This window comes from Primulina eburnea, chromosome 12 (genome assembly GCF_022965805.1).
Source record: "Primulina eburnea isolate SZY01 chromosome 12, ASM2296580v1, whole genome shotgun sequence".
NCBI classification, from domain to species: Eukaryota; Viridiplantae; Streptophyta; class Magnoliopsida; order Lamiales; family Gesneriaceae; genus Primulina; species Primulina eburnea.
Genome location: NC_133112.1, coordinates 37,261,152 through 37,287,091, shown reverse-complemented (window position 1 = coordinate 37,287,091; position 25,940 = coordinate 37,261,152). Strand labels below are relative to the sequence as shown.

Below are 25,940 nucleotides of genomic sequence, written 5' to 3'. Positions count from 1 at the left end.
TTTAAAAAAATAGCCTCATTTATAATGAGATTATTTTTTTAAAACAAAGTTTGATCAGGTCTATTTCCTCAAATATCCCTTGGCCGGGTTCGACTGTGCTACCGAAAGGCGAAAATATGCAGAATTTTCATTATTTGGCCAAAAATAAAGTTTTCATTTTTGGAATCATTTTAATGAAAATTAATTTTTATTTTGCTTTAGTTAGTTCATATAAAGATACCTCAGCTTCCAATAACACCACCACTCAGTGGAAGACCTCCTCTAGGGCTGCTCGATCAATCATCCTCGAAACGCGGAGCCCTCCGCTCTCCTCTAGCAACAGGTTCGCTGATTCCTTCTTCTGTCTTAGGAATTTTTTCCCACGAGTTATTTTGTCTTCGAATCAATGTGTTGCTTTGTTGTTCTCGTTACGAAAGCGTAAAGTATGTATTGTAAGAAAAAAGTGAAGGTGAAGATGCAAAGTTGCAACGAGTGCAGGAATTTTTCCAAATAATATACTGAAGACAAAATCTCATGAATAGTTTCTATTGGTTAATTCTTTGATTTTGTATGTCTTTTGAAATTATAGAAAATTTGGAGTAGAAGCAACGGAAGAATCGCGATGTCAAGGTTTCATGTTGGCGGAAAAGTGGTGGATACTGTTGATTTGCTGCGAAGAAGGCACTGGGCGTGGCGATTGGATTTGTGGCCATTTGCAGTTCTTTATGGCGTGTGGCCTTTAGCTGTGGTCCCAAGCTTGGATTTTGGGGATGCTTCGATAGTTTTGGGCTGCATTGGAGCATTTCATATTCTTGTATTCTTGTTCACGGGTTGGTCCGTGGATTTCAAATGCTTTGTTCAGTACTCTAAGGTACGTTTTGTGCGCTCCAACACATTTTTGCTTGGTCCACTGACATTCTCCCTGTTTCAGCTCTCTTTTAAATTGTCCCTGTCGCTAGATTTCGTTTCATCCATTAGAGAAAAGTGGTTGAGAGTTGGCAAGTACTTTCTCGGGGATATGTAAATGGTTTATTATGGTTGTTTGTTCTTAAAAAATTTTATTCGCTGTACATATGGTTGATTGGAATTGTTTGGATTGGCACGGAGTTCTTCAGAGGGTGGAATAGTGAGGCAAAGGTCAGATAATGAAAAAAGAAGCTTTTAGTTGTGCTAGCTGACGTGCTAGTGTTTAATTACTTGGTGTATATTCCAATATTCAAAATATCTACTAGCAGGGATCTTTCCATTTTTAGTTGTGAATATGAAAGCAGAAAGTTCTAACAAATTCGAATGTGGTTCCTATTGGGGGAGTTCTGGTGGTTACTGATAAGACTCAGCTGTATATATATAAACTGCTTGAATCTCAAATTAATATAATTTTAAAGTATATGAGTAAACTTTTGGTTACATTGTTTTGTTTAGTTATATTTGCATACGGTTGGGCAAGAGATTAATATTAGGTATTTAATCCTCACCTACAATTAGAAAGGTGCAGATGATCTGCTTAATTTCATGTCCTAAAGGACGATTAAATTTCAAAAGCGAGGTCTGGTATATTGGCCGGTCTTCAGGTAATTTTTGTAAAACTCACATGCTGCAACAATTTAGATATAAATTAACATCCATGTTCCCAATCTATTTGGTGTTTGGAAATTTTCCTAGATTAGTTTATAAGGTAGTGCATACCATTTCTGATACCAGATGACTGCATTGTACAAATTCGTTAATTTGCCAATGTTTCTGTAATTTTTCTAACACACATTCTTAATTGTTTCCGGTTAAATGACTTTGAACTTCAGTTTTTTTGGTAACTTGCTTCATAGAATTGCATATCAAAAATGGGATTCCAAAGGCCTTAGTTTGGATTAACATGTTTCATAAACATCTATACTATAACGTGCATCTCCATTTTCTGTCATATTGACTTGTATAGTACTGTTGGTTGAAGCTGTTTTATCGTGCTTTAACTTAATGACTCAGTATGTTTGAATAGTAGGTTTATGACTGCTTCTATGGCAGGTTAAGGACATTCATCATGCCGATGCTTGCAAAATTACTCCAGCTAAATTTTCTGGCTCCAAAGAAGTGGTGACCCTTCATTGTCAGAAGGTTGGACTACTCTCCTCACTTTCACAACAACTGTTTTGAATGCTCTTGCAGGACTGGAAGCCATTTTTTATTTTAACTTTTTTTCACCATGTTGCTCCTTATTACCTAGACTCTCAATAGATAGTATTTGATAATTCTCAAGCTATACTTTCTATATACCAGATCAGTTACACCATATTAATTGGCTTTGTTATAACTCATGTTTTTCTCACCTTACTTTGTAAAAGGGCTCTATATTAAACAAATATGTACTTAAATGAGCTGGCAGCAAGTTTCAATATATGCTAACATAGAAGATTCAATATATGCTAATATGTCTGCATGCAAATAAAATGTAATGGACGCATGTGCCTGGAAAATGAAGGCACTTGCAATTTCTTTTCTCTGGCTTTCTAAACTTGACTAAACTCTGATTAAAGTTAGATATTTTGTATTAAGAATCATTTGTTCAATTATATAATTTAAATTTTTTGTGTTTTCTATTGTTGGGAAAATTTTTGAATGATAAAATTAGAGCCTACAGTTTTTGGGTGCTTGTAAGCGGTGACAATTCTGTTTATTAAATTCTTTAATTGATTATAAAACTTTGAATGGTTATTGTAATGCGATATCTTTCCTTTTTCTGTAACATTCAAAAAGAACCAATTGATGTGTCCGCGAGAAGGGATCATGCTGTATCAATAAGTATGACAACACACACTGACACATGATAGGTGTTAAATTGACTCCTCTGCATACATTGCAGGGCATGGCTATGTTAGACCATACAATAAGTATCTTCAGTCACGTCATTTGTTCTCTCTCATCATCATCATCATTATCATCATCGTTATACTGCAATTTACCTTCTAAAAAATCACCACTTCAAACTTGTCATCAAATGGGTGTCGTGTTCATTGGTTTGTTTGTTCACTTGAATAGTGATCTTTATTTAGTTTGTATCTGATCGTTCATTTCACGTTCTGGACATTATGGCTTGAGAGAAATAACAGAATATTCAACGAAATATAACTTTTACACAGAAAAAAAACCCTAGAGTGAGAATTTTTTGAAATGCTCTTTCCCTCTATCAAACCTCTTTCCTTCGCTTCCCTTCTCTGCTCCCTCTTCACTACCTTCAATCCTTAATTCCTCGATCGTACTTCCCTTGACTACCGGCGCCGGCCATTGGCCGTCGACGGTTGTCATCCTTTCACTTTTCTAACCTTCTCACCTTTTCCGCCTTCTCGTTTGTGGGTTCCCTGGTTCGCGGCCTTCTGGATCGGAGTACCACTATCTCGTCGTCTTAGCTGGTGGAATGATGTCACAGTCTGTTAAGACTACGGTGAGAGAGGAAATGGTGAAGATTGAGTTTAAATCGTTCTCCCTACAACTGGTGTATGGAGGCTCGATGATTCGTTGGTGTGAAAGAACAAGGAATGCTAGCTATATTTTGGTCTTAGATCGCGAGGAATCCAGATGGGTCAGCTCTATACTCAGACTTCTCATTCTCGAGCCACAGTCAAGCGTGGATTTTAACCGGTTTAGGGGCAGAAGTGCAACTATCATTGCCCAGCGTTTTGTTAACAGAAGAGGCCGGTTTTTAGAGATATCAAGATACAGTTCAACAGGGAAGAAGCAGAACATCATTGTACCAAGTGGTCTAAAGGCTTTAGGGTGGATGAGGATATCGGATATCCTCATCAAATTACTGTCTGGGAAGTCACAGATATTGGTTCAAGAACCAAAAGTGTATGGTAAAGCTATCAACAGAGACAAAGCTACACAGAAGACGGTTCAGAAGGAAGACAGAAATCTCAGTCAAGAAGCAACCAAGGTTTCGGAGGTCAGCGATTGGCAAATTTCGGAGAGAGACTGGAATGGAGCCATCATCATCACTAAAGGCAGGGTCAACGTACTGTGGTCCCAAGTGGAAATGGTACTAGGGAAAGACGTCAAAAGAAGGATCGAAGTGCATCCGTTTCAAGCTAACAAAGCGGTTTGGTGGCCACAAGATTCAAAGGAACTCTCGCATTACATCAAATTGAGAAGAGGATTCTTCGATTATGGAGTGGCTTTAGATTTTGCGGAATGGAGGCCAGATATCAACGCAGCAGATTCAGTCATCAAGTGCTGTAATAGCTGGATTAAGGTTTCGGGGTTACCTTGGAACTTATGGACGCTGGATAACTTCAAAGCGATCGGGTCCCTTTGCGGGGGTCTACTGGAGGTTAGCATTGATACAAGACGTCTCCGAGACCTTGGGGCGGCAAAGATTAAGGTCAAAGGAAACAGGGATGGGTTCATCAGAAACAGTCTTTCAATTCCTCTCAACGGGGTTATCACAGAAATCAGAATTAGCACTCAAACTTTCGACAGCGAGGCTTACGAGATCTACGCAAAGCAGACATATGCTCAAATTGTGGTAAATGGTAAGAGGAAGATGGCAGGATCGGGGAATTCACCTACATGCAGGAACATGGAGATAACAGACAAGCCTCAAATCACCTACAATGTAATGTTCGAAGAAAGGCTGGGCAATCAGCAGAAGGCCAAAGAAGACGAAGGAGAGCCAGTCGTATTATTACCAGCACCTCACACTCAGGGCAGGAAGGTGGGAAAAATCTTACAAAACATCTCACCAAAACATATCGACGATTTCAGAAGATCTCCTATCCACTCTCTATCCAACAGAGCAGACGAAGACTTGGGTCCTAGGAACACTGATAATGGTCATAATTCGGTTCTGCATTCTTATCGACAAATTTATCGCAGAAAAGATACACCAGCCAACAAAGAAGATCATGCTTCCTACGTGGACGAGGGACAAATCCAAGCAAATAAGCTGAACAGGGACGGACCTAGCATTACAAGGGACGTCCAACTCGAAGATTTCGAAGAAAAAATCCAAACCGATTCAGAAGACGATATACTGGATGACGAATTCGAGCTCACTGATTCGGCCAGTCATGTATCCTCTCAATCGGATTCAACTACCAATTATGAAGCAGACGGTTCGGACATCAAAGGGCTGTTCTCTCAAGATGAAAAAGTAGAGCTCCTCCAGGGGCCATCTATCCTCGAGAATACAAAACCCTTAGTGGGCAAGGTACTTTCATGTTTTCAATCTTCGGGTTTTAATCATTCCTTCACTCTCAATTCTCTTTTTCCCTCTTCTTTCTGTGCGTTGGGGTTGTCTACTGGGAAATTGGGGGAGGGGAGAGAGGGCCAATCAAGTTCAATGATCAAGCAGGGTACCGAGGGATACGCCAACATGGGTGGTGAAAGGTTGCCGCAATTAAAAGTTGTGACAAATCTTCCGGACTTGGGCACTGTCACAACTGATGTTTTCGGAATGAGTAAATCAGCGGGTAAATTGAGCAGAGAGTTGGTTAGGTTGTCATGTGGGATTAATTATGAGAATGGATCATCTTCGAGGGGTTCACGTCGTTGTTTATGAAGATTTGTTCCTGGAATATCAGAGGGGGAGGGTCGGCGAGAAGAAGGGAGTTAGTGCGTATGGTTATTCGAAAGGAAAGTCCCGATATTGTGGTGGTGTTAGAGACTAAGAAGATTGGAGTAGATCGCCGATTTGTGGCAAGTTTATGGAAATCCAGATTTGTGGATTGGGTCAGTCTACCAGCGGAAGGACGATCAGGAGGTATTCTAGTCATGTGGGATCCCCGAGTGGTTCAAGTTTGCGACAATCTTTTTGGGAATTTTTCTGTTTCGGTGCAAATACAGTGGCAAGAAGGAATTAAATGGTGGTTGTCAGCTATCTACGGTCCTTGCAGCCCACGGAAAAGAGAATTATTGTGGGATGAAATTGCAGGGTTGCACACCATTTGTGGGAATAATTGGTGTGTCGGCGGAGATTTCAACGTCGTCCGGAACTTGAGTGAAAAATCAAACAGCACCACTTACACCACGAGTATGCATTGCTTTGATACTTTGATCGAGGAATTGGGTTTGCATGATCCCCCACTGCTAAACGCAAGGTTCACTTGGACAAATTTCAGGGCTGATCCCATTTGCTGTAGATTAGATAGGTTCCTTATCTCCGGGGGGTGGAAAGATATATTCCCTCATTTCAGACAGACAGCATTGCCGAGAATAACTTCTGATCATCACCCGATAGTTTTCGACACAACACGGGTGAAATGGGGGCCATCTCCTTTCAGATTCGAGAACGTTTGGCTCACACATAATAACTTTAAAGAATCTGTTGCGGAATGGTGGGGCAGCGAGAGCACTCAAGGATGGGAGGGGTACAAGTTTATGTTGAAACTCAAAGAAATAAAAAATAAGGTTCAGCAATGGAATAGAGAGTTTTTGGTAATATTGACTACAAAATTTCAGAACTGCGGAATCGAGTAACTCGGTTAGATGAGCGAGAGGCGGAAGGAGTGTGGTCACAAGAACTTAATGAGACCCGCAGAGAAGTGAGATGTGAGTTGGAGACATTGGTTATTCGAAAATTGCAGATGGTAAGCCAGAAGGCTAAAGTAAAATGGTTGAAAGACGGGGACCAAAACTCTAAGTTCTTCCACTCTCTTTTGAAGAACAGGAGGAACCGAGCAACAATAGAAAAAATAGAGTTGGACGATGGGTCTTTGATTGCAGACGAGGTTCAAGTTGAGAATGAGATCATTGGGTACTATAAGCAGCTTTATAAAGAATCGGAAGGGGATGGATCGGGTCTAGAAGGGGTTGAATGGAGGGCAATAAATTTGATGGAAGCCGAGCAGTTGGAACAGCCTTTCTCGGAGGAGGAAATCAAAGGAGCGGTGTTTGATTGTGAGGGTGAAAAATCTCCGGGGCCAGATGGCTTTACCTTAGCTTTTTACCAAAAGTGCTGGGAATCAATTAAAAATGACCTACTCAAAGTGTTTGCTGAATTCTTCGAGAATGGAATTGTCAATGGCAAAACGAATGAAACATACATCTGTTTGATCCCGAAGAAAAAAGAGGCAACTAGGATTAAAGACTTCAGGCCTATCAGTCTAATCACAAGTTTGTATAAGATTTTGTCCAAGGTGTTGACCAATAGACTGAAGAAAGTTATGAGCAAAACAGTGGCGGAAAATCAATGTGCTTTCATTCGAGGCAGGCAGATAACAGACTGTTGTTTAATAGCGAACGAAGTGGTGGAGGAATACAGAAGGAAAAAGAAAAGAGGTTGGATTATGAAAGTGGATTTGGAGAAGGCTTATGACAACATCGACTGGAGATTCCTAGATTTTGTGCTACAAAAGAAGGGGTTTGGGGTTAAGTGGAGGAAGTGGATCAGGGGTTGTGTTTCAAATGTGTCATATTCAATCTTTATTAACGGCCGACCGCGGGGGAAGTTCAACGGCAAAAGGGGACTCAGACAAGGAGATCCTCTATCACCTTTTTTGTTCAACTTAGTGATTGATGGGTTGGGAAGATTGATTGACAAGGCTAAGGTGTCAAATGTGGTGAGAGGACTTGAGGTAGGGAAGAACAAGGTAGAAATTTCTCACATTCAATTTGCCGATGACACTCTATTCCTCGTCCAAAATGAGAGCCAGTTGTTGAATGTTGTTGAGCTACTCAAAGTCTTCTGCTCGAAATCGGGACTGAAAGTAAACTTTGAAAAAAGTTCAATATTGGGCTTGAACCAAGTTGATGACGCGGTTGAAAGCCTAGCGGAAGTGGTGGGTTGCAAGAAAGACAAGTGGCCGATGATATACCTTGGAGCACCATTGGGAGGTGATCCCATGAAGGCTGAATTTTGGGCACCGGTGGTAGCGAAGATGTCTACTAAGTTGGCACATTGGAAAAAAGCTTTCTTATCTAGAGGTGGTCGACTAACGTTGATTAAAGCCGTCCTAAGCGCATTGCCTACTTATTACATGTCAATATTCATGGTCCCTCGGCGAGTAGCAAAGCATTTGGAAACTTTGATGAGGAACTTTTTGTGGGACGGTGCTGACGGGGAGATTCATTGCCATGTTGTAAATTGGACTCAAGTGTGCAAACCGAAAGAGCTTGGAGGATTAGGTTTGGGGAGTGTTCGAATGAGGAATAAATCATTGCTAGGAAAGTGGTGGTGGAGAAGTGCGGTAGAAAAAGATTCGTTGTGGAAAAGAGTTATAGGGAGCATTTATGGTTTTGAGGATAACGGTTGGGATTTGAGGGAGGCGCGGAATTCCACTTTCAGAAGCCCTTGGAAGTTTATTTCTCGGTCCCATTCGTCTTGTCAACACTTGATTGGCACGGTGCTCAAGGGAGGGAACTTATTGAGATTTTGGGAAGATAGTTGGTTGGGTGAGTTGTCTTTCAAAGAGCGGTTTCCACGTCTTTTTCTTCTATCAGTTTCTTCTAATAAACCTATCGATCGATTTTATTCGGTTACTAATTCTCAGGGGTCTTCATCTTTCCAGTGGGATTTGAGGTTTAGAAGAGGGTTGAATGATGTTGAGTTGAGTGAGTTCACTTCCCTTGTAGGTCTCTTAGAGTCAGCTTCTTTGAGTGTGGGTTCTGTCGATGTCAGGGTTTGGTTAGGGGATTCATCGGGCGTCTTTTCTGTCAGTTCTCTGTACTATTCTTTCTTTAACAGTCCTAATACTTTGTCATTCCCTTATTTCACTAACATATGGAAAGTACCGATCCCACAAAAGGTAAAGGTTTTCTCTTGGATAGTGGCCCTCGGCAGATTGCAAACTTGTGACAGGATACAGAAGAGACAACCAAGTAATTCTATAAGTCCACAATGGTGCTGCTTATGCAAGCAAAGTGAGGAGGATCAAGAACATCTGCTGCTACACTGTTCTTTCACGAGGGGAATCTGGAGTAAGGTTATGCAGCACCTGAGATTCGAGTGGGTTTTCCCGGCAATTTCTAGAGATTTGTTCGTAATGGAAAACGGTTTACTCAACGGAAGGGGAAAAAGGACTTTCTGGTACATCATCGTACATTGCACATTTTGGACAACATGGATAGAGCGCAATAACAGAATTTTCAACGACAAAGGAGACTCGATCGACGAACTATGGGAGAAATTAAGATTCAGGGTTGCCAAATGGACAACTACTGTGTCGGTGTTTCGACATTTATTGTTATCTGATTTAGTTAGGGATTGGTGTTTTATGTACGTATGAGTTTGTTCTAGTTAGTCAATCGGTGGTTGGACTGTGGATTGCTCATCCACGGGAATTGTAATCTCAACTAATATTAATCTAATAAATTCATAGTTTCCTATCAAAAAAAAAAAATATTCAACGACTCGTCTGCCTCTGTCGATGAAGTATGGGAGATGCTCAAATTCAGGGTTCCAGCGTCGACAACTAAGATCACAGGGTTCAGTCATCTGGCTATCTCAGATGTAGTTAGGGATTGGAAGTTTGTAATGTCTTGACGAGAGTGTATTAGTGTCTTTGAATCCGCGGATCACTCATCCGCTTTTTATGTAAAATCATCTTATTATTATATAAAAGTATTGTTTCCTATTAAAAAAAACCTTTTATAGAAAATCAGCAGTCATGCAAAAGTTTTATTGTCCTTTCCACCTAAATCTAATCAATAATTTATGTTCTTTAGATGGCAGCTTCTTCTCCATCTGTTGATATGGAAGAGATCTACTTTGACTTTAGGAAGCAGCGGTTTATTTACTCAAATGAGAAAAATACTTTTTCTAAACTTCCTTATCCTTCCAAGGAAACAATGGGGTATTATCTCAAAAATACTGGCTATGGAACTGAAGCTAAAGTTTTGGCCGCCACCGAGAAATGGGGAAGGAATGTGTAAGTTGCTTCCATTTATGTTCAATCAAGTTGGACTTGTTTTTTTGCTGTGAGAACTCATGATGTCAAAATTTAATTTGGAATTTCCTCTTTTGCTTCAATTCAATATGCTGAAATTTTACAGAAATTTTGAAGCATTATGTTTCAATGCTTACAATAGTAACAGACCGCTTGGATTTCAAAGAACTGTGTGCATGATGTTTCTAATTTTAGATTATCTTAAGAGTTTCTTGTGCCACCATTCATGAGGTTAAAGATGGTGTCTCACAGTGCATATAATCATCAGATATGGATATCACGACAATGTCTAAAATTACTGGGGACATTGCACATCATGTTAATTTATTAGTATGGTGTTATTGCTTTCTAATATATATCACATGCATATCGTTTATATTTGTTCTGTTTTAAAATATACACTGAATGCAGATTCGAATATCCTCAACCCACTTTCCAGAAATTGATGAAGGAGCAATGCATGGAGCCATTTTTTGTATTTCAGGTTTGTTATTATTTTAAAATTTTAATTCGACATGTTCTAAATGGCGGTTGAGCTTCTAGTCGGTCCTCGACTGCCTTGTCTTTGTCTAAGGCGGTCTCTATTGGAGGTCTGAGGCTATCTAGCCGGCGAGCAAGTGACGGAAGCGGGCGGGCGAGCAGACGGCCGAGGCGGTCAACGATTTTAAAATCCTAGTCAACTGTTAAAGTCAAATAATTTTAAAAACCTGTCAAAGTCAATCAATTTAAAAACCCTAGATATAAAAACATATGTAGTCTATTTTTTATTTACTTTTGGTTTCAAGTGTCCATCATCATCAGCCACCACCTGCCTCAAATTGTCTCTAGCAGCCGCCATCATTAGTCACCACTTTAATTTTGTTTTTAGTTTGCATTTATAAATTTATTTGCACTTTGTCTAGATTGTATTATATTGTATTAAACTTTTTTTATGCATAAACATTATTTAATTACATATATTTCATAAAAAAATATGATTATCTATAATTACATTGCATGATTATATATAATTACATATAAAAAAATCCAACCGCCGCCACCGCCTCCCGCCATTACAACATTGATTCAATATGATACAATCTTGATTCCTCTTGTTCTTTTGAGTTGTGAAATACTTCTTTTTGAACTTTAACGTAACCATTACTACTTACTGAGTGTTTTTCTAATATATGGCATCATTAATTGCATTTTTAGGTTTTCTGTGTGGGTCTATGGTGTTTAGATGAATATTGGTACTACAGTTTGTTCACTCTCTTCATGCTGTTTATGTTTGAGTCAACAATGGCAAAAAGCCGTTTGAAGACCCTGACTGAGCTTAGACGAGTGAAAGTGGATACTCAGATTTTGATGGTTTATCGGTGTGGGAAGTACGTCACTCAAATAAAAAATTATTTGCTCCTTCGTTATTTTACTATGCGTTATGTAAATGCTGGAATTTCTTTACTTTTGATAATTAGGTGGGTTAAACTCTCTGGGACAGAACTGCTACCTGGGGATGTTGTGTCTATTGGGCGCTCAACTGGTACGAATGGAGAAGACAAGTCGGTACCTGCAGACATGCTAATTTTAGCTGGAAGTGCTATTGTAAATGAAGCTATTCTAACAGGGGAGTCTACTCCCCAATGGAAGGTGAGGACGTGAGGTTTTATTAGTTTCTTTGATCTTTTTCGTTTTTTTTTATTTCTTAATATTCCTAAAAATCTGTAATTATCCACAGCACTTGTAATATGATAATTATTTCTGAGTATTTTGCAATGGGGCCGTAGGAGTTGGTGGAATGCACTCTTAAAAGTAATATGTGGGACTATTGCCCACATGAAAATTGTTTGGATGGAACTAAGAATTTTTTAAAATTCTGCTCTTGTTCTCAAGAGTGGCATCTATGTAGTTGGGCGAGAGTTTGGAGCCAGCAATGATCATCTAGTATTAAATTTACATAGATTGTCCTTGTTTAGCTTTTACATTCTTTATTCACTTCTTAATTGTTCATATTAATGAACCAACGTATATACTTTTCAGGTTTCAGTAATGGGTAGAGGAATGAATGAGAAACTATCAGCTAGACGAGATAAAGCACATGTTCTTTTTGGTGGCACAAAAATATTACAGCATACAGCAGACAAGGTTCCCACACGCAAAGAAACCCCCAATCCCCTAAAATAAATAAGAAAAAAAATTTGAAATACTGCTTGGCTTGCTGTTAACATTCCAGGAGCCTAAATCTTTACAGTTGGTTCTTTCTTTTTGTCTTCTTGGGACAGACATTTCATTTGAAAGCCCCTGATGGTGGCTGCTTGGCAGTTGTTCTCAGAACTGGATTTGAAACAAGTCAAGGGAAGCTAATGCGCACGATATTATTTTCTACTGAGAGGGTAAGGATTTGAAATCTCATTGGTGCTCTCTGAATGTCTTGACCTAATCTATTGTTTGTACATGCTTTATGTTTTATAATTTTATGCTGTAGGTTACAGCAAATAGCTGGGAAAGCGGGTTCTTTATTTTGTTCTTAGTGGTATTTGCTTTGATAGCTGCTGGATATGTTCTTAAGAAGGTACAACAGATTTCTATAGAGACCCTGTTCTACCAGATTATTATATCTGGACATGTTATAATTGAGATTATTGCTCTGGTTGGATGATCAAATGGAGCTCGTGTATAGGGGCTTGAGGATCCAACAAGGAGTAGATACAAGCTTCTTCTGAGTTGTTCATTAATTATTACTTCTGTGATCCCACCTGAACTGCCTATGGAGCTTTCAATTGCTGTTAATACTTCATTAATTGCACTAGCACGACTTGGGATATACTGCACAGAACCGTTTAGAATCCCATTTGCTGGAAAGGTGAGATTTTAATGTTCGATCTTGTTGGATATACATTGTTAAATTCCTCTTGACGAAGATGGTGTATTTTGAAGTGGTTCTTTTAATTGTCTGATTGAACTAATAAACTGTATGCTGGTCTTTTTGTTAGTAACTCTCTTGATGTTTGTGTTTAATTCTTGTGGATAAGATATTCCATTTGCTTTTCTATATTGTCAGTCTTCAGCACAGTTTGTTGTTTCCCTTCTGCAGGTTGATATGTGCTGTTTTGACAAGACTGGGACGCTAACATCTGATGACATGGTTAGGCAGCTCAAGGTCAATGCACCTACTTGTTGTTTGATCCCTATCCTTTTAAATAATTTTTTTATCTCCAGGAGTTTTCAGGAGTTGGTGGTTTGATAGACAGTGAAGACTTAATAACTGAAATGTCTAAAGTGTCTGATCGCACTCTGGAAATACTTGCTTCTTGCCATGCTTTGGTATTTGTGGACAATAAACTGGTAGAATACCGTGTCTTGCTACTTTACTACCTTGTGATGTTTTGATTGATATAATCATTATTGATTTATATATTATTGTGTTAGTGTAATTTGCATAATTTGCCCTGTAGTTAAATCTTCAGTGTAAAGATATTTATAACTTTTGTTAAAAATATTCACAACTTCAATTATTTTCTGCGGATGTATGGAGATTCGAGTGGAAGAAAGTAGGGGTAGAAATTCCAGACAAGAGAGATTTTTCAGCTATTACCATTTATGTCTAAATGGATAGAATATGTTCGATTGAGTTAGTTTTTTGAACCCACCCATGCTCACAAGAGTACAGGAAAAATGTGGTGTCCCTCTTTGAGAGGGGATTCAAAGGAGTCGATTAATAATCATCACTTATTTTGCAAGAAAGCAAAGTGTTTCTTAAGGGGACAAAGAAAGGGAAAAATCTGTTAGAACTTCGAAGAATTTGCTTTCTTGGTCTACTTGACGTTAAGCATTTGATTCTGGCCTACCAGCTTTATAATATTGGTCTGAACCCATATTACTTATCCCTGGTTTAAAGAATTCAAGCTTGTCCTTGCCATCTTGCTGAACCCTGTATCGTATGGTGACATTTTTATCAATTGGATGTAGGTTGGTGATCCTCTTGAGAAGGCAGCACTGAAAGGAATTGAGTGGACCTACAAATCAGATGAAAAGGCCACTCCAAAAAAGTACGCTAAGTTGTTTTAATTGATAATTGATTTTCCAAAAAAAAATTACTAGTAATAAATTTTTGGGGCAAATAGCATCTAGCAGCACCTATGTGAAAATCTAAAAAACACAAGCACTTGTATGAAATTAATCGTCTTTTAAAACCTTGCTATTTTAAAAATCAGGCGTAAAATCCCCAGCAAATGAGGTAAATGTGCTATTTTTTTCAAACACATGGCTGTAAAAGACCTTTAATTTAGCGGAACGGATTTTATACTTTTCCAATATTTCACGAGGGTGGTAGTTGGAATTTGATACTTTTTTTTCAATTCTTCTGTATATTCATTATCCTTTGTGATTTTTATGTGTATTTTCAAGATTGCAAATTATCAGATATACCTTGGCTCTCCACGAGTAGACATCAAGTTTGGGTTTTCTTTGTTAAGTGGGTGAGATCTAAGTGTGTATTAGTGGAAGCTGTCATCTTATTGCACCAAATTGATTTGAACCTAGTATTGGAAAAAACTTGAGCACTGTGTTTAGATAGATAGGAGAATCATTCCCGATGTCTTTCATGGCGTTGAAATTATATTAATGTTACTGGAACTCGTGCTTCAAATTTTTGTTATAAAATATGATTTTCTGTGATATAGTGATATGTGAAAAACATTCTCTTTACAGTATCTGTATTCTACGTGGGTGAGTGTTGAAATTTCTTTGCTTTTCAGTGGTCGTGAAATGAGACGCTTCTTTGGATTGAATGGGAATAATTAAAATACCAAGGGTTGGCTGGATAGTTGTTACCTCGTAGGATGTGAACTTATATAAGATGCCATTATTATCGTTGATTAAGTAGCTCACGGTTTGTGAAAGTTCTTGCTTTTGATTTAATGATGGAAATTCAGATATTCCCTACTTCTACGTTATTCTTTGTCAATCAAAGGTCTTTTGATTTATTGTGTAAAATTTTCTCTGGATAAATGTTTCATACATGGGGAATGGATATGTGTTGCATGTGTATGTTTCCTATGATTATAAAATCTGCAAAAAAATATTGCATGGACTCATTTATCTACTTTATATGATTATGTGGTTTGAAAACATTACAGGGGAGGTGGCAATGCTGTCCAGATTGTACAAAGGCACCACTTTGCATCTTATCTAAAAAGAATGGCAGTTGTTGTTCGTGTTCAGGAGCAATTTGTTTCTTTTGTGAAGGTATGGTATATGTTGAAAGAGTATAATTTGGACATTATTAATCTTACAGCTTTCAGACTAACCAATAAATTTGGAGTTGAAATTGCCTATCCCTGCATGAAATTGCATATCCATATGCATTAGGTTGAGTTTTCACTTAGGGACTCTTGCAAAACAGGAAATGCTAAGGCGAAATGCTAGCATGTATAAGAGAATAGATGCTTTCCCATGTTGAAGACTTTCATCTCCATTACCAACCATCTAAACTTGGATGTGGGCCATGTAGCAACATCTAATCAATTCCAAACCAATTAGTATTTGCATATCATTTATCGTGTCCCATTTGAATTAGAAGAAAACCATTCAAGAAAATTGTTACTACATTTAGGTTCATGAAACTTTGGAGCCTGATCTTTTCATTTTTTGTTTCTTGTATGAAACCTGGCAGCTGAACAGCATTCGGGACGAATGAAGTCCTTGAGCCTGATTTTCTTTGTATTTTCTGGGACATAACTTTGAGCAGTGCTGAGGGGGTTCTGGGATTTGGTGTAATAACGGCCTTAAAACTGCTGGTGCCGTGCTTATAACACCTCAAATCTTGTTAGAAAAGTAATCAGGTTATACACGTGTAGACCAATATCACAAAAAAAAATTTGTATCTGAGATCTTGCTAAGCGTTCAAGTTAAATAAAACTTTTCTGATGGGAATAAAATAGCCTTGTACTTTTCTCTTAGATCCAGCCTTTAAAATTATATGAAATTAATGAAAAATCTTTTTTTTTACTTTGATTCTGTAAACTATCTTTCAGTATACTTTATCTAAGTGAAATTCAGATTCATCCGATAATTCAATTAATAAGGTGCTATTGTATGTGTCCCTTTTGTTTAGCCCCCAAAAACAGTCATGGGTGACCATCATTTTTTTTACTTTTACCCCTGTTGGCTTGTTCGTATACTTTTTATTTTTATTTATAGAATATGTAAAATTTTCCATCCAATGACAATTTCAGGGTGCCCCTGAAACCATTCAAGAAAGACTTGTTGATGTGCCAGAATCGTATGTTAAGACCTACAAGAAACACACACGACAAGGATCTCGTGTTTTGGCTTTGGCATATAAAACTCTTCCAGATATGACAGTAAGAATTCAGTTTTTTAAATAATCACTGTATTTCTGAAAATAAGATTTGTTCTTGCTTGCAAATAAATGTTTTCACGCAAATTGGGAATTTCTATCTTCCTTCATGGTTTCTCCACTTCTGAATTGGGCCCTGTTTTTAGGATAAAAACTGATCGATGGTCTCCTCTTGTGTCGGAGTATTTTTGTAAAAATGAATTATGTATGAACTCTGCCCTTGTTAATAGCAGTCTTGTATGCCTATTTTTGATGCAAGCTTTGTGATGTAGGTGCATGCTAACCAATATTTGTTGTATAGCGTGTGTCAGATGTGAAAGGGTATAATGATCATATTGGAATTTTTTGTTTTGTTGATGAGTCGATAACTATGATACAAACACCTGATAGTAGATGCATTGCAAGGATACAGTACTGGTGGTTTCATTAATGTTTCTTGCAAAAGAATCTAAGTACTGGTGGTTTCATTAATGTTTCTTGCAAAAGAATCTAAGTGACTGGTTGTGCCTGAACCATCCATGTTATTTATGACTGAATTAACCCTTGCATGCAAGTTAGTAAGGGTTTTTCATTAATTTAAGTGTAGATTACTGATAAAACTACTGCTGCCTGCCTGAAAATTTGTTTTATGGAAGTTTGTGTATTCAGTTTGAAAATTACATTCAGAAATTAATTTGAGTATCAATTTACAGTTGCCAATATTTGAACATTTTGATTATTTGATTCGCAAAAGCTAGGAATTGGTTCTATATTTGATATCAATAAGAAGGCTTCCAAGTAGGGATGACAATAGGTACGGGTAGAGCGGGTACCCGACCCGAACAAACCTGTTTGGGTCAGGTTTGGGTAATGTTAAATGAATATGGTTCGGGCAATGGGTATTCTACTTTTGTACACGGATGGGTATGGGTCGGTTAACTGGTCTTGCAAATACCTGCCCATTTGATTTTCATTAAGGTAAATATTATTCTCTCAAAAAATATTGCGAATATAATTGTCTGACTAGTCTAACCGAACCCAACTCATTGTCATCCCTACTTCCAAGTGCAGTTCATGTGCATTTGTCTTGTAATATAAGTGCTAAACTATAGATATTCACTCCTTTTCACACTATAGTCTTCACGTGCAAGTTGGTTGGCTGTGGTATTTTCTTATTATACGTGCTTAATATTTCCCCACGAGATTTTTTTTGGTTCTTTCTTATTTAAGTTTTTGCTAAATATCATACTTGTTTGAAGGTTAGTGAAGCAAGAAGCTTGGAACGAGACGTGGTAGAAAGTGATCTTACCTTCGCCGGTTTTGCGGTAATCAATTGTCATTATACTTTTTTTATCCTCGCAACCATTTGCCCCAAAAGAAAACAATACTCGTATATGCTTTATGTATAAAATTTTAGAAAACTTCATTACTTTGTTCTTCACTTTTTGCGGATGTCTTTGTTTAATGTTTTTTGTTTGTCTGTGCTATGCCTACGTTGGCAAATCAGGTTTTTAATTGCCCTATCCGTGGAGATTCAGCCTCAGTGCTGTCTGAATTAAAAAGTTCTTCACATGATTTGGTGAGCAGTTTTGTTTCTTATTCTAACTGCAGAGAAGTTATATTACAACTGTTCTTGATTTAATTAACACTTGAACTTAAGTTTGATGATGGTGGTGAGTATGCAATTTTTCTGGGCAGCATAAGCTTTAATGAAGTTCTGCCTGATGACTGTTTTCTGGAATGTGTCAATGGGAAATTACGTCTTATGTGCTTGTCTTGTATGCCAAATCAACCACAACAAATCCATAACTTCACTTGCAATTTTTTGTCATGTATCAGTTTAATGGTCTCTACTTGAAATACAAATGTCAGTTAAAATTCTGCTGCAAACCATTCCAATTACTGTAAATTGTGGAGGCTCCATTTAATAACCATGTTTATCTTGGAGGCCAAGGACCTGGGAATTGCTTGTTTCCTTCTATTCAGTTGTAGTCCTATTAATTGTGGCATACTTTGGCCACCTGATTGAGGGCGAAGATTCTTACTTGGGAAGAGAAATGAAATAATAAATAGTAAAACAAAAACATTCTATAACATTTTTGTTTTTTGAATGATACTTGAAAATAAAAGGTCACAATTGAGCCTGCTGAGGAATTTATTTTTCTTAAATTCTACTGGATTTAGCTGAAATAATAATATCTTCAGGTTTTGGATAACAGATTACTTTGGCTGATCTATTTCCATCCACATATACTAGAAGTTTAACAGGGACTATTTGTAAAATTATGAAAATAGCACCAATTAGAATTTGTTAATGTTTTTTTCTGGTTTATTTTTCAGGTGATGATTACTGGAGATCAAGCTTTGACAGCTTGCCATGTTGCTGGACAAGTTAATATTATCTCAAAACCAGCCCTAATACTTGGCCGTGCAAAAAGTATTGAAGGATATGAATGGGTTTCTCCAGATGAGACGCAAATTATTGCTTACAGGCATGAATACTTTTTTTGTGAAGAATTTCAAGCTTACCTGGATCTGATTCTCTTTTTTCCCCTGTTGTGTTCTAATTCCTTTTTAGCTCTGATAAACTAGCTAAATTTCCTATCTTATTGATGCTTGTGCCTTTTGTTATGTAGTTTAATCTCGTACTTCTGACAATGCTGAGAAGTTTGCCCAGTTGCTCTTCTTTTTGTTCCATAGTTTCAGTCGTTTCTTCTCTAACTCTTTTAACAGGGAGAATGAGGTTGAAGCTCTATCTGAGGCTCATGATCTTTGCATTGGTGGTGACTGCATTGAAATGCTTCAACAAACTTCTTCAATCTTGAAAGTCATTCCATACGTTAAGGTAGCTGCTCATGGCACCCACATCAAACATTTCTCTTCCCCCTCCTCCTTTGTGTTTGTCTTGAACTTTGTTTCACATGCATCAGGTGTTTGCCCGGGTAGCTCCTGAGCAAAAGGAACTCATCATTACGACTTTTAGATCAGTAGGAAGGGTTACCCTGATGTGTGGTGATGGAACCAATGATGTTGGAGCTCTGAAGCAGGTATAAAATGATCAGAAGTTGTGTGAATGAATAAAACTTTGTCCGTTTATTTTCTATGATTGCTACCACTCAGCGGATCATTTCTTTCTTGAAGAAATGGTAGGCATCACCAGCAATGTCTGTCATCTACAAATTTTTAATGCCAATGGCTTGAAGATAAGTTTGGCCATGTCACTGATTGCTTAACCACATGTTTTCGATCCCATGGCCAAGGGTATATCCTTGTACGACTCTCCTATGAAGCAGACATTTTTCAGCTTCTCTCTGTTTCATAGTTTTGGAGCACAAAAAAATTCATGATGTGGATATATGATTTCAATTACTTGTGACTAGCAAGTATAAAACAAGGATAGGTTAAGAAGGGTTTTTTTTTTTCAGTCAGATGCAATTGTTGGCAAAGAACGAGGTGGATTGAATGGAATTAAAGTTTTCACTAATATCTATACATAATTAGGTCAGAGGTAGTATTAAAAAAATATTGGTTAAAGGTCAAACAGGAAACTTGCTCCAAGTTTCTTTCAAGAATGCCTTCTCAAACTAATCTCTCTCCCAGTTTGTAGGCGACTATCTTGATTCTCGATAAATGACTTGGAGTTTGTAGGATTATAGGGTAACAATCAAATTTAGGCAGTTTTGTGTTTGTTGTTTTGGGTTAAATTAGGATTATAGGGTAACTACAGAGTGATGATGCTTCCCTTCTAGCTGAATTATGCAGTAGAAATGAGAACAAATTTGATGCCGTAATGATGTTTTTTACAGGCACACGTGGGAGTGGCTCTGCTTAATGCAGTACCTCCGACTCAAAAGGAGAAGTCTGCTTCTGAAGCATCGTCCAAAAATGAAATTGCTAAGTCTGACAAATCTAAAAAGTCCAAGTCCACCATTGAAAATGGAGAAAATGCTTCAAAGAGCCGGGCAATATCGAAGTTGGAAGCAACTGGCAACCAAGCTGCTAATCGGCATCTGACAGCTGCCGAGATTCAGCGGAAAAAACTGAAGAAAATAATGAACGAGCTAAATGAAGAAGGAGGTGATGGTCGATCTGCCCCTGTTGTTAAGCTTGGGGATGCCTCAATGGCATCACCTTTTACTGCCAAGCATGCTTCAGTTGCCCCTACCACTGACATAATTCGCCAGGGTCGTAGTACTCTTGTCACTACGCTCCAAATGTTCAAGATACTTGGACTGAACTGCCTCGCTACTGCCTATGTATTGAGCGTTATGTACCTGGATGGTGTGAAATTGGGTGATGTCCAAGCCACGATCAGTGGGGTCTTCACAGCCGCCTTTTTTCTCTTCATTTCGCATGCTTCCCCACTTCCTACCCTTTCTGCTGAGCGCCCTCATCCGAATATCTTCTGCTACTATGTATTCCTCTCCCTCCTCGGGCAGTTTGCTGTTCACATTTTCTTCTTGATTTCATCAGTGAAAGAGGCAGAGAAGTACATGCCAGATGAATGTATCGAACCCGACTCAGAGTTCCATCCCAATCTCGTGAACACAGTTTCTTACATGGTGGGAATGATGTTGCAGGTGGCAACATTTGCTGTGAACTACATGGGCCATCCTTTCAACAAGAGCATATCTGAAAACAAGCCGTTTTTATACGCCCTTGGGGCCGCAGTTGTCTTCTTTGTAGTAATTGCCTCTGATTTATTCAGGGACTTGAACGACTGGTTAAAGTTAGTCCCTCTGCCAAAATCATTAAGAAATAAGCTGCTAACCTGGGCTTTTCTTGCATTTTTAGTTTGTTACACGTGGGAAAGGTTATTGAGATGGGCGTTCCCCGGTAAGATGCCGGCCTGGAGGAAAAAGCAACGGCAGGTTACAGTGATTGACAAAAAGAAGAACCTCTAAGTTAACACAGCTTTGGAATGTTTGTGCCTTGTTTGGCAATATCTTACGGAAGTCTATTAACGTTGGTTCCTTTTTTGATTGTATAACTTCAAATCTCGGGAAGTTTTTGATCGAATTTTCTTTGAGGCTTGTATTTACATTGGCCATGGGATCGAGGTCCTCGATTTTCCATTGATTGGGTTTATTTTATGGTAAACTATTCACCACCGAGTTTAAGTTTTGGCTACTAAAATGAATTATGACAAACCTGCCATTTTGATGGATATGGAAGATAAATTGTAAGTCGAGAAAATTCTGGATATATTTTATTATATACTAGAAAAATGCACGTGCGTTGCACGTAAAAACCTAAACTACTGAAAATATATGTACGAAATTTTGAAAATATTTATTTGAATTAAAACATGGCAAATAATATTTTTCAACTGAAACAAACCAAGCCATATAAAATAAAAAAATCATGACCATAGACGGTATATGAATCAGAGAAATTAACTTATCCACTCGACACACTTTCCAATATGCTTCTTGGTTGATTTTGACAACTCAACAACCCTTTGTCGTAGTTTGTTATAATACGTATATAACTATTTTGGTATGCTCAGCAAGTATCTGATCGTCTTTAACATCTTTTATGTTATTTACAATCTTTATCCGGGATCTGACATGCTCATAATTTGCTTCTTTATCACGACATTTTTTCGGTTTTCTACATTGTTTCTATCTGATAATCTTATTTTTCCGAATATTTTTTTGTTGTTAAATGATTTTTCAGTTTTTGAAAATCATCAACTATAACTCCTAAGAAAAAATGCTTTTACTCGTGATAAATTTTTACTTGTGACTAAAAGTACGTATAACATATATATTTTTCAACAACATAACCAATGAATAGTGTTGCACCTTCTTCAAATATTGTGATATTTGTGATATCATTTTTATATATTTAGTATCGATATTACAACATATAGCTATAAGGTTAACAAATTTTTAACAACTATTTCTCAATCACTGTGAGAAAAATACTTGAAATCTCTTCAAATGGCTATATCCTAGAATTGTGTTCTCATTTAATTTGACGCAATTCAAGAAAATCATCTTGATCGTCATTTTTTGGAAGCTTTGAAATAATGATTGCGTGCATCATGTCATGAGGATGATATAGTTTCAATATCATTTGTTGCGTTTAGAACATAATATTATATTATTCATTGAAACAAAACAAATTTTCTTATATCGAGTTTATATTTTGTTTTATAATATTTTATATCTTGTGGAACGATATACAAAATTAATTATTGTATTTTAAAAATATTGAGAAGATATACGAATAATGTAATTAAGATATGCATATGAGATATCATTCAAATATATGTCAAAGTATTTGTCTTATTCAATATCTCATCTAATAATATAATCACTTAGATTTCATGAGCATTTTATGATAGTCAAAATTAATTTGATGAAATATTGTAGAATTTTATTTGAATTTCAATATTTGGCTAAGTGAATTTATTTGACGAGGATTTTTATATGCTACCATCATATATGTTATGAATTAGCTGGTTAGACACTTTGACTAAAAAAGAGACAAAAACAATCTCGTAGTCACCTCGAAATATATCGAGATAATATTGGAGGAAATAAAGTGAAACTGGGTTAATGTCTCAATAAAATGCACAGAATTGATCTATTATATTGTGTCAATAAAGTTTTAGAATTGTTCTCATATCATTATAAATAGAATGAGAATTATGCACAAGTTGTTTTTCATGTATTTCTTTTTCTGAATGAAGAATTTTTTCTTTTTGAAAAACTATTTTATTGAAAAATATTAACATTTTATATGACATACATATGTCGCACAACCATGAAGTAGCAACATAATCATTACATAACACTTAACATACACATACAATTCTTAATTTTCTTCTTCATTGTGCTTCGTTGAAATTTAAATCTGAATCATTCTTGATCTTAACATTTTGCTTTAAATATGATTTAATATATATGTATATGTTTCATGTTACTTAGTTGGACCTAATTTCAAATATCTGTAAAAAAAAATGTGCTTGAATTATATCATACAGAAATTAGGACATAATATGTAGGACCGAGCGCTTGCCGTTTTACCAAAAGTTATAGCTAGTAGTAATGGTGCAAATCAAATCTTTTAAACCTCACATCTGCTCCAACACCACGGTTCGGCCGCTTTACCAAGCAGGGACAATTATTGCACCCAACAATCTTCCTCCCAAGAATTGAACTCCTTGCAATTAATGAGAATCGAACCCGTGATCTTGACTCTGATACCAATTGTAGGACCGAGCGCTTGCCGCTTTACCAAAAGCTATAGCTAGTAGTAGTGGTGCAACTCAAATCTTTTAAACCGCATAGCAGCTCAAGCACCATGGTTCGACCACTATGGTGCAACATGTCTCTTTTTTTTCATCCACTATGTTTGTCTTAACATTTTTGTTCGAAATTTGACGCATTTCGTAGACTATATGTATGAAAAACCAAGAAATTATATAATTCACATAAATCATTTATTATTCTCTTCGTACAACAGAAGACCCAGAATATGTGGCTTTGATTGGTATACTCTCATACTTATTTTTATATAAACTAACCAATTGTCGCCAACAATACTAACCAAAACGTATAAAAAAATCATAACGCAAAGAACCTCGATAAGAAAAAAATTGATAACTCAAAGTTTAAAAATAATTTATTTAGTACAATAACAAAGAAATTGAAGTATATACGAGCAATAAAAAGCATAAATCACTCTCCAATTAAATATTAACTCATATTATTCACAATTTGTATAAATTTTCCAATATTTTTTTTCAAATAAAGAGAAGACGCCTTATTAATGTCATCGTTTTATAGCTATTCATTCCACTTCTTTAAAAAAAACACAAATGAAAAATGGTGACTTGAAATCATAATAAAACCATTTAGAAAAGCAGCCGTAAAAATATAATACAAAGTCACACAATTTTTCTTAAACCATAGAAAAATATTATACTATTGACAAAATATATCTAGCAACAACAAAACATGCGTTAACTTGTGATATAATTAAAATTTAGAATAATGCATAATCATTGAATTAGAACAAAATCGCATTCCAAAAATCTACTGGATATTATATATTTTAATAATTTATCCATATTTGTCGTTCATCAGAGGACTCTTAGACCGACCAAATTTTGTAGTTCACCTATTATTTTCATAATAAATAATATTACAAAAATAATATAAGCAAGAACATAAAAACTCAATTTAAAATGCCTTCTATCAATCTAAGTAAAAAAAATTGATTAGAGAATATAATAATATCGTAAAAAATTAAATATTGATTTATAGACAGAAGTTTGGAAATATATTTGGCCCTATAAATAAAAAATATTATCTCTTGATATTCTGATACATAAGGTAAAAATGAAGAAATGTTTCAATTTTTTTAGTATTTTGTAAGTCACTTCAAACTAAGTAATCTAAGCAAACAGAAAAGATGCATTATGTGTTTAAAAATTAAAAAAATATCTCAACAATAAAAAATTGAAAAATAAACATTTTTGTTGGATATTTGATTTTGTTTCTCTTTTCTTTGTGCAAACAAACAAATCATATAAACAATTCAAACACAATTACATGATCAATACAAATGACATATAACAATCAAACATGTAACGCTAGGGTAAAAAAACTCCTCTCATTGCAAGAACACAAAATAATCAAATGGAGCATATTATTTAGTAATATTTATTTAGCAGCATTTATAAAAAAATTGACTAAATAACTTAAAAACAGTGTTTGAAATCACTTACAGGCAAACATTTCTCTCAATCACATATCTCTATTGACACATAAAGAGTTTGAAAATATTTTTATTCTAAACGACAGAAAGAAATTTTGTATGACATTAATATTTATTAATAATTTATTTTTATTCAGTCCGACTCATCTCCCTTTGTCTTCCTATTATTATTTGACGGCAATATATAAATTTAACTAATAAAAATTAAATTTAAAATAATAATTTGTTTGATTGAGTTAAATACACTATTAATGATCTTATTAAACTAAGATAAAAAATGACTTAAATAACACCATTAACATGACAAATTGTAAAACAAAAAAATAATATAATAGTAAGCTCACAAATGAAAGTCATATATTTAATAGATTAATTAATAGATAATATATTATTTAGTAATATGTATTTAGCATCATATATTGAAAATTGATTAAATAACTTAAATGTTTGCAATGAAATCACTTACATACAAACATTTTCTCTCAATCACATATTTTTGTTGATATATAAGTAATCTATATATATCTACCTTCTAAATAGGAAAAAAATGTTTTATATGACGTTAATATTTATTAATAATTTAATTTTATTCAATCACACTCATCTCTATTTGTTTTCCCATTATTACCTTAATGTTCGTAATATTAACAATTTATTTAAATTTATAACATTATCATAGTGATTTTATGTGAATTTGATGTCAATGTAAATATTAAAGTAAATAATTTTAAATTTAAAAATAAAAATATATTAATGATTATTATTAAATTAATAGATGAAAAAAACAAAAAAAAATAAATATGTATTTATGATAGTGCTTTTATGTGAATTTGATGTCAATGTAAATATTAAAGTAATTAATTTTAAATTTAAAAATAAAAATATATTAATGATTATTATTAAATGAATAGATGAAAAACAAACAAAAAATAAACATGTATTTATGATAGTGATTTTCTGTGAATTTGATGTCAATGTAAATATCAAAGTAATTAATTTTAAATTTAAAAATAAAAATGTATTAATGAAATGATTAT

At 35.8% G+C, this 25,940-nt stretch overlaps 1 protein-coding gene across 1 annotated transcript; it reads left to right on the top strand.

The window, feature by feature from the left end:
* Positions 1–167: 167 nt before the first annotated feature.
* LOC140807501 (probable manganese-transporting ATPase PDR2) lies at positions 168–21,290 on the top strand. The gene is made up of 22 exons (XM_073164360.1): positions 168–322; positions 569–850; positions 1,999–2,088; positions 9,631–9,833; positions 10,263–10,335; positions 11,046–11,218; positions 11,309–11,480; positions 11,871–11,975; positions 12,113–12,223; positions 12,316–12,402; positions 12,511–12,693; positions 12,925–12,975; positions 13,050–13,175; positions 13,800–13,879; positions 14,969–15,077; positions 16,067–16,195; positions 17,430–17,495; positions 17,678–17,749; positions 18,511–18,662; positions 18,904–19,015; positions 19,101–19,217; positions 19,977–21,290. Exons 2-22 carry the CDS (start codon positions 602–604, stop codon positions 21,072–21,074), a joined length of 3,558 nt encoding a protein of 1,185 aa, XP_073020461.1. The 5' UTR covers positions 168–322; positions 569–601; the 3' UTR covers positions 21,075–21,290.
* Positions 21,291–25,940: the final 4,650 nt, after the last annotated feature.

Excerpts from the sequence above, each read along its gene's own strand:
- LOC140807501 (XM_073164360.1), top strand. The coding sequence starts at position 602 with ATGTCAAGGTTTCATGTTGGCGGAAAAGTGGTGGATACTGTTGATTTG. Across the intron at positions 11,976-12,112 it reads TACAGCATACAGCAGACAAG|ACATTTCATTTGAAAGCCCC; the intron begins GTTCCCACACGC and ends TTCTTGGGACAG. Across the intron at positions 15,078-16,066 it reads AATTTGTTTCTTTTGTGAAG|GGTGCCCCTGAAACCATTCA; the intron begins GTATGGTATATG and ends TGACAATTTCAG.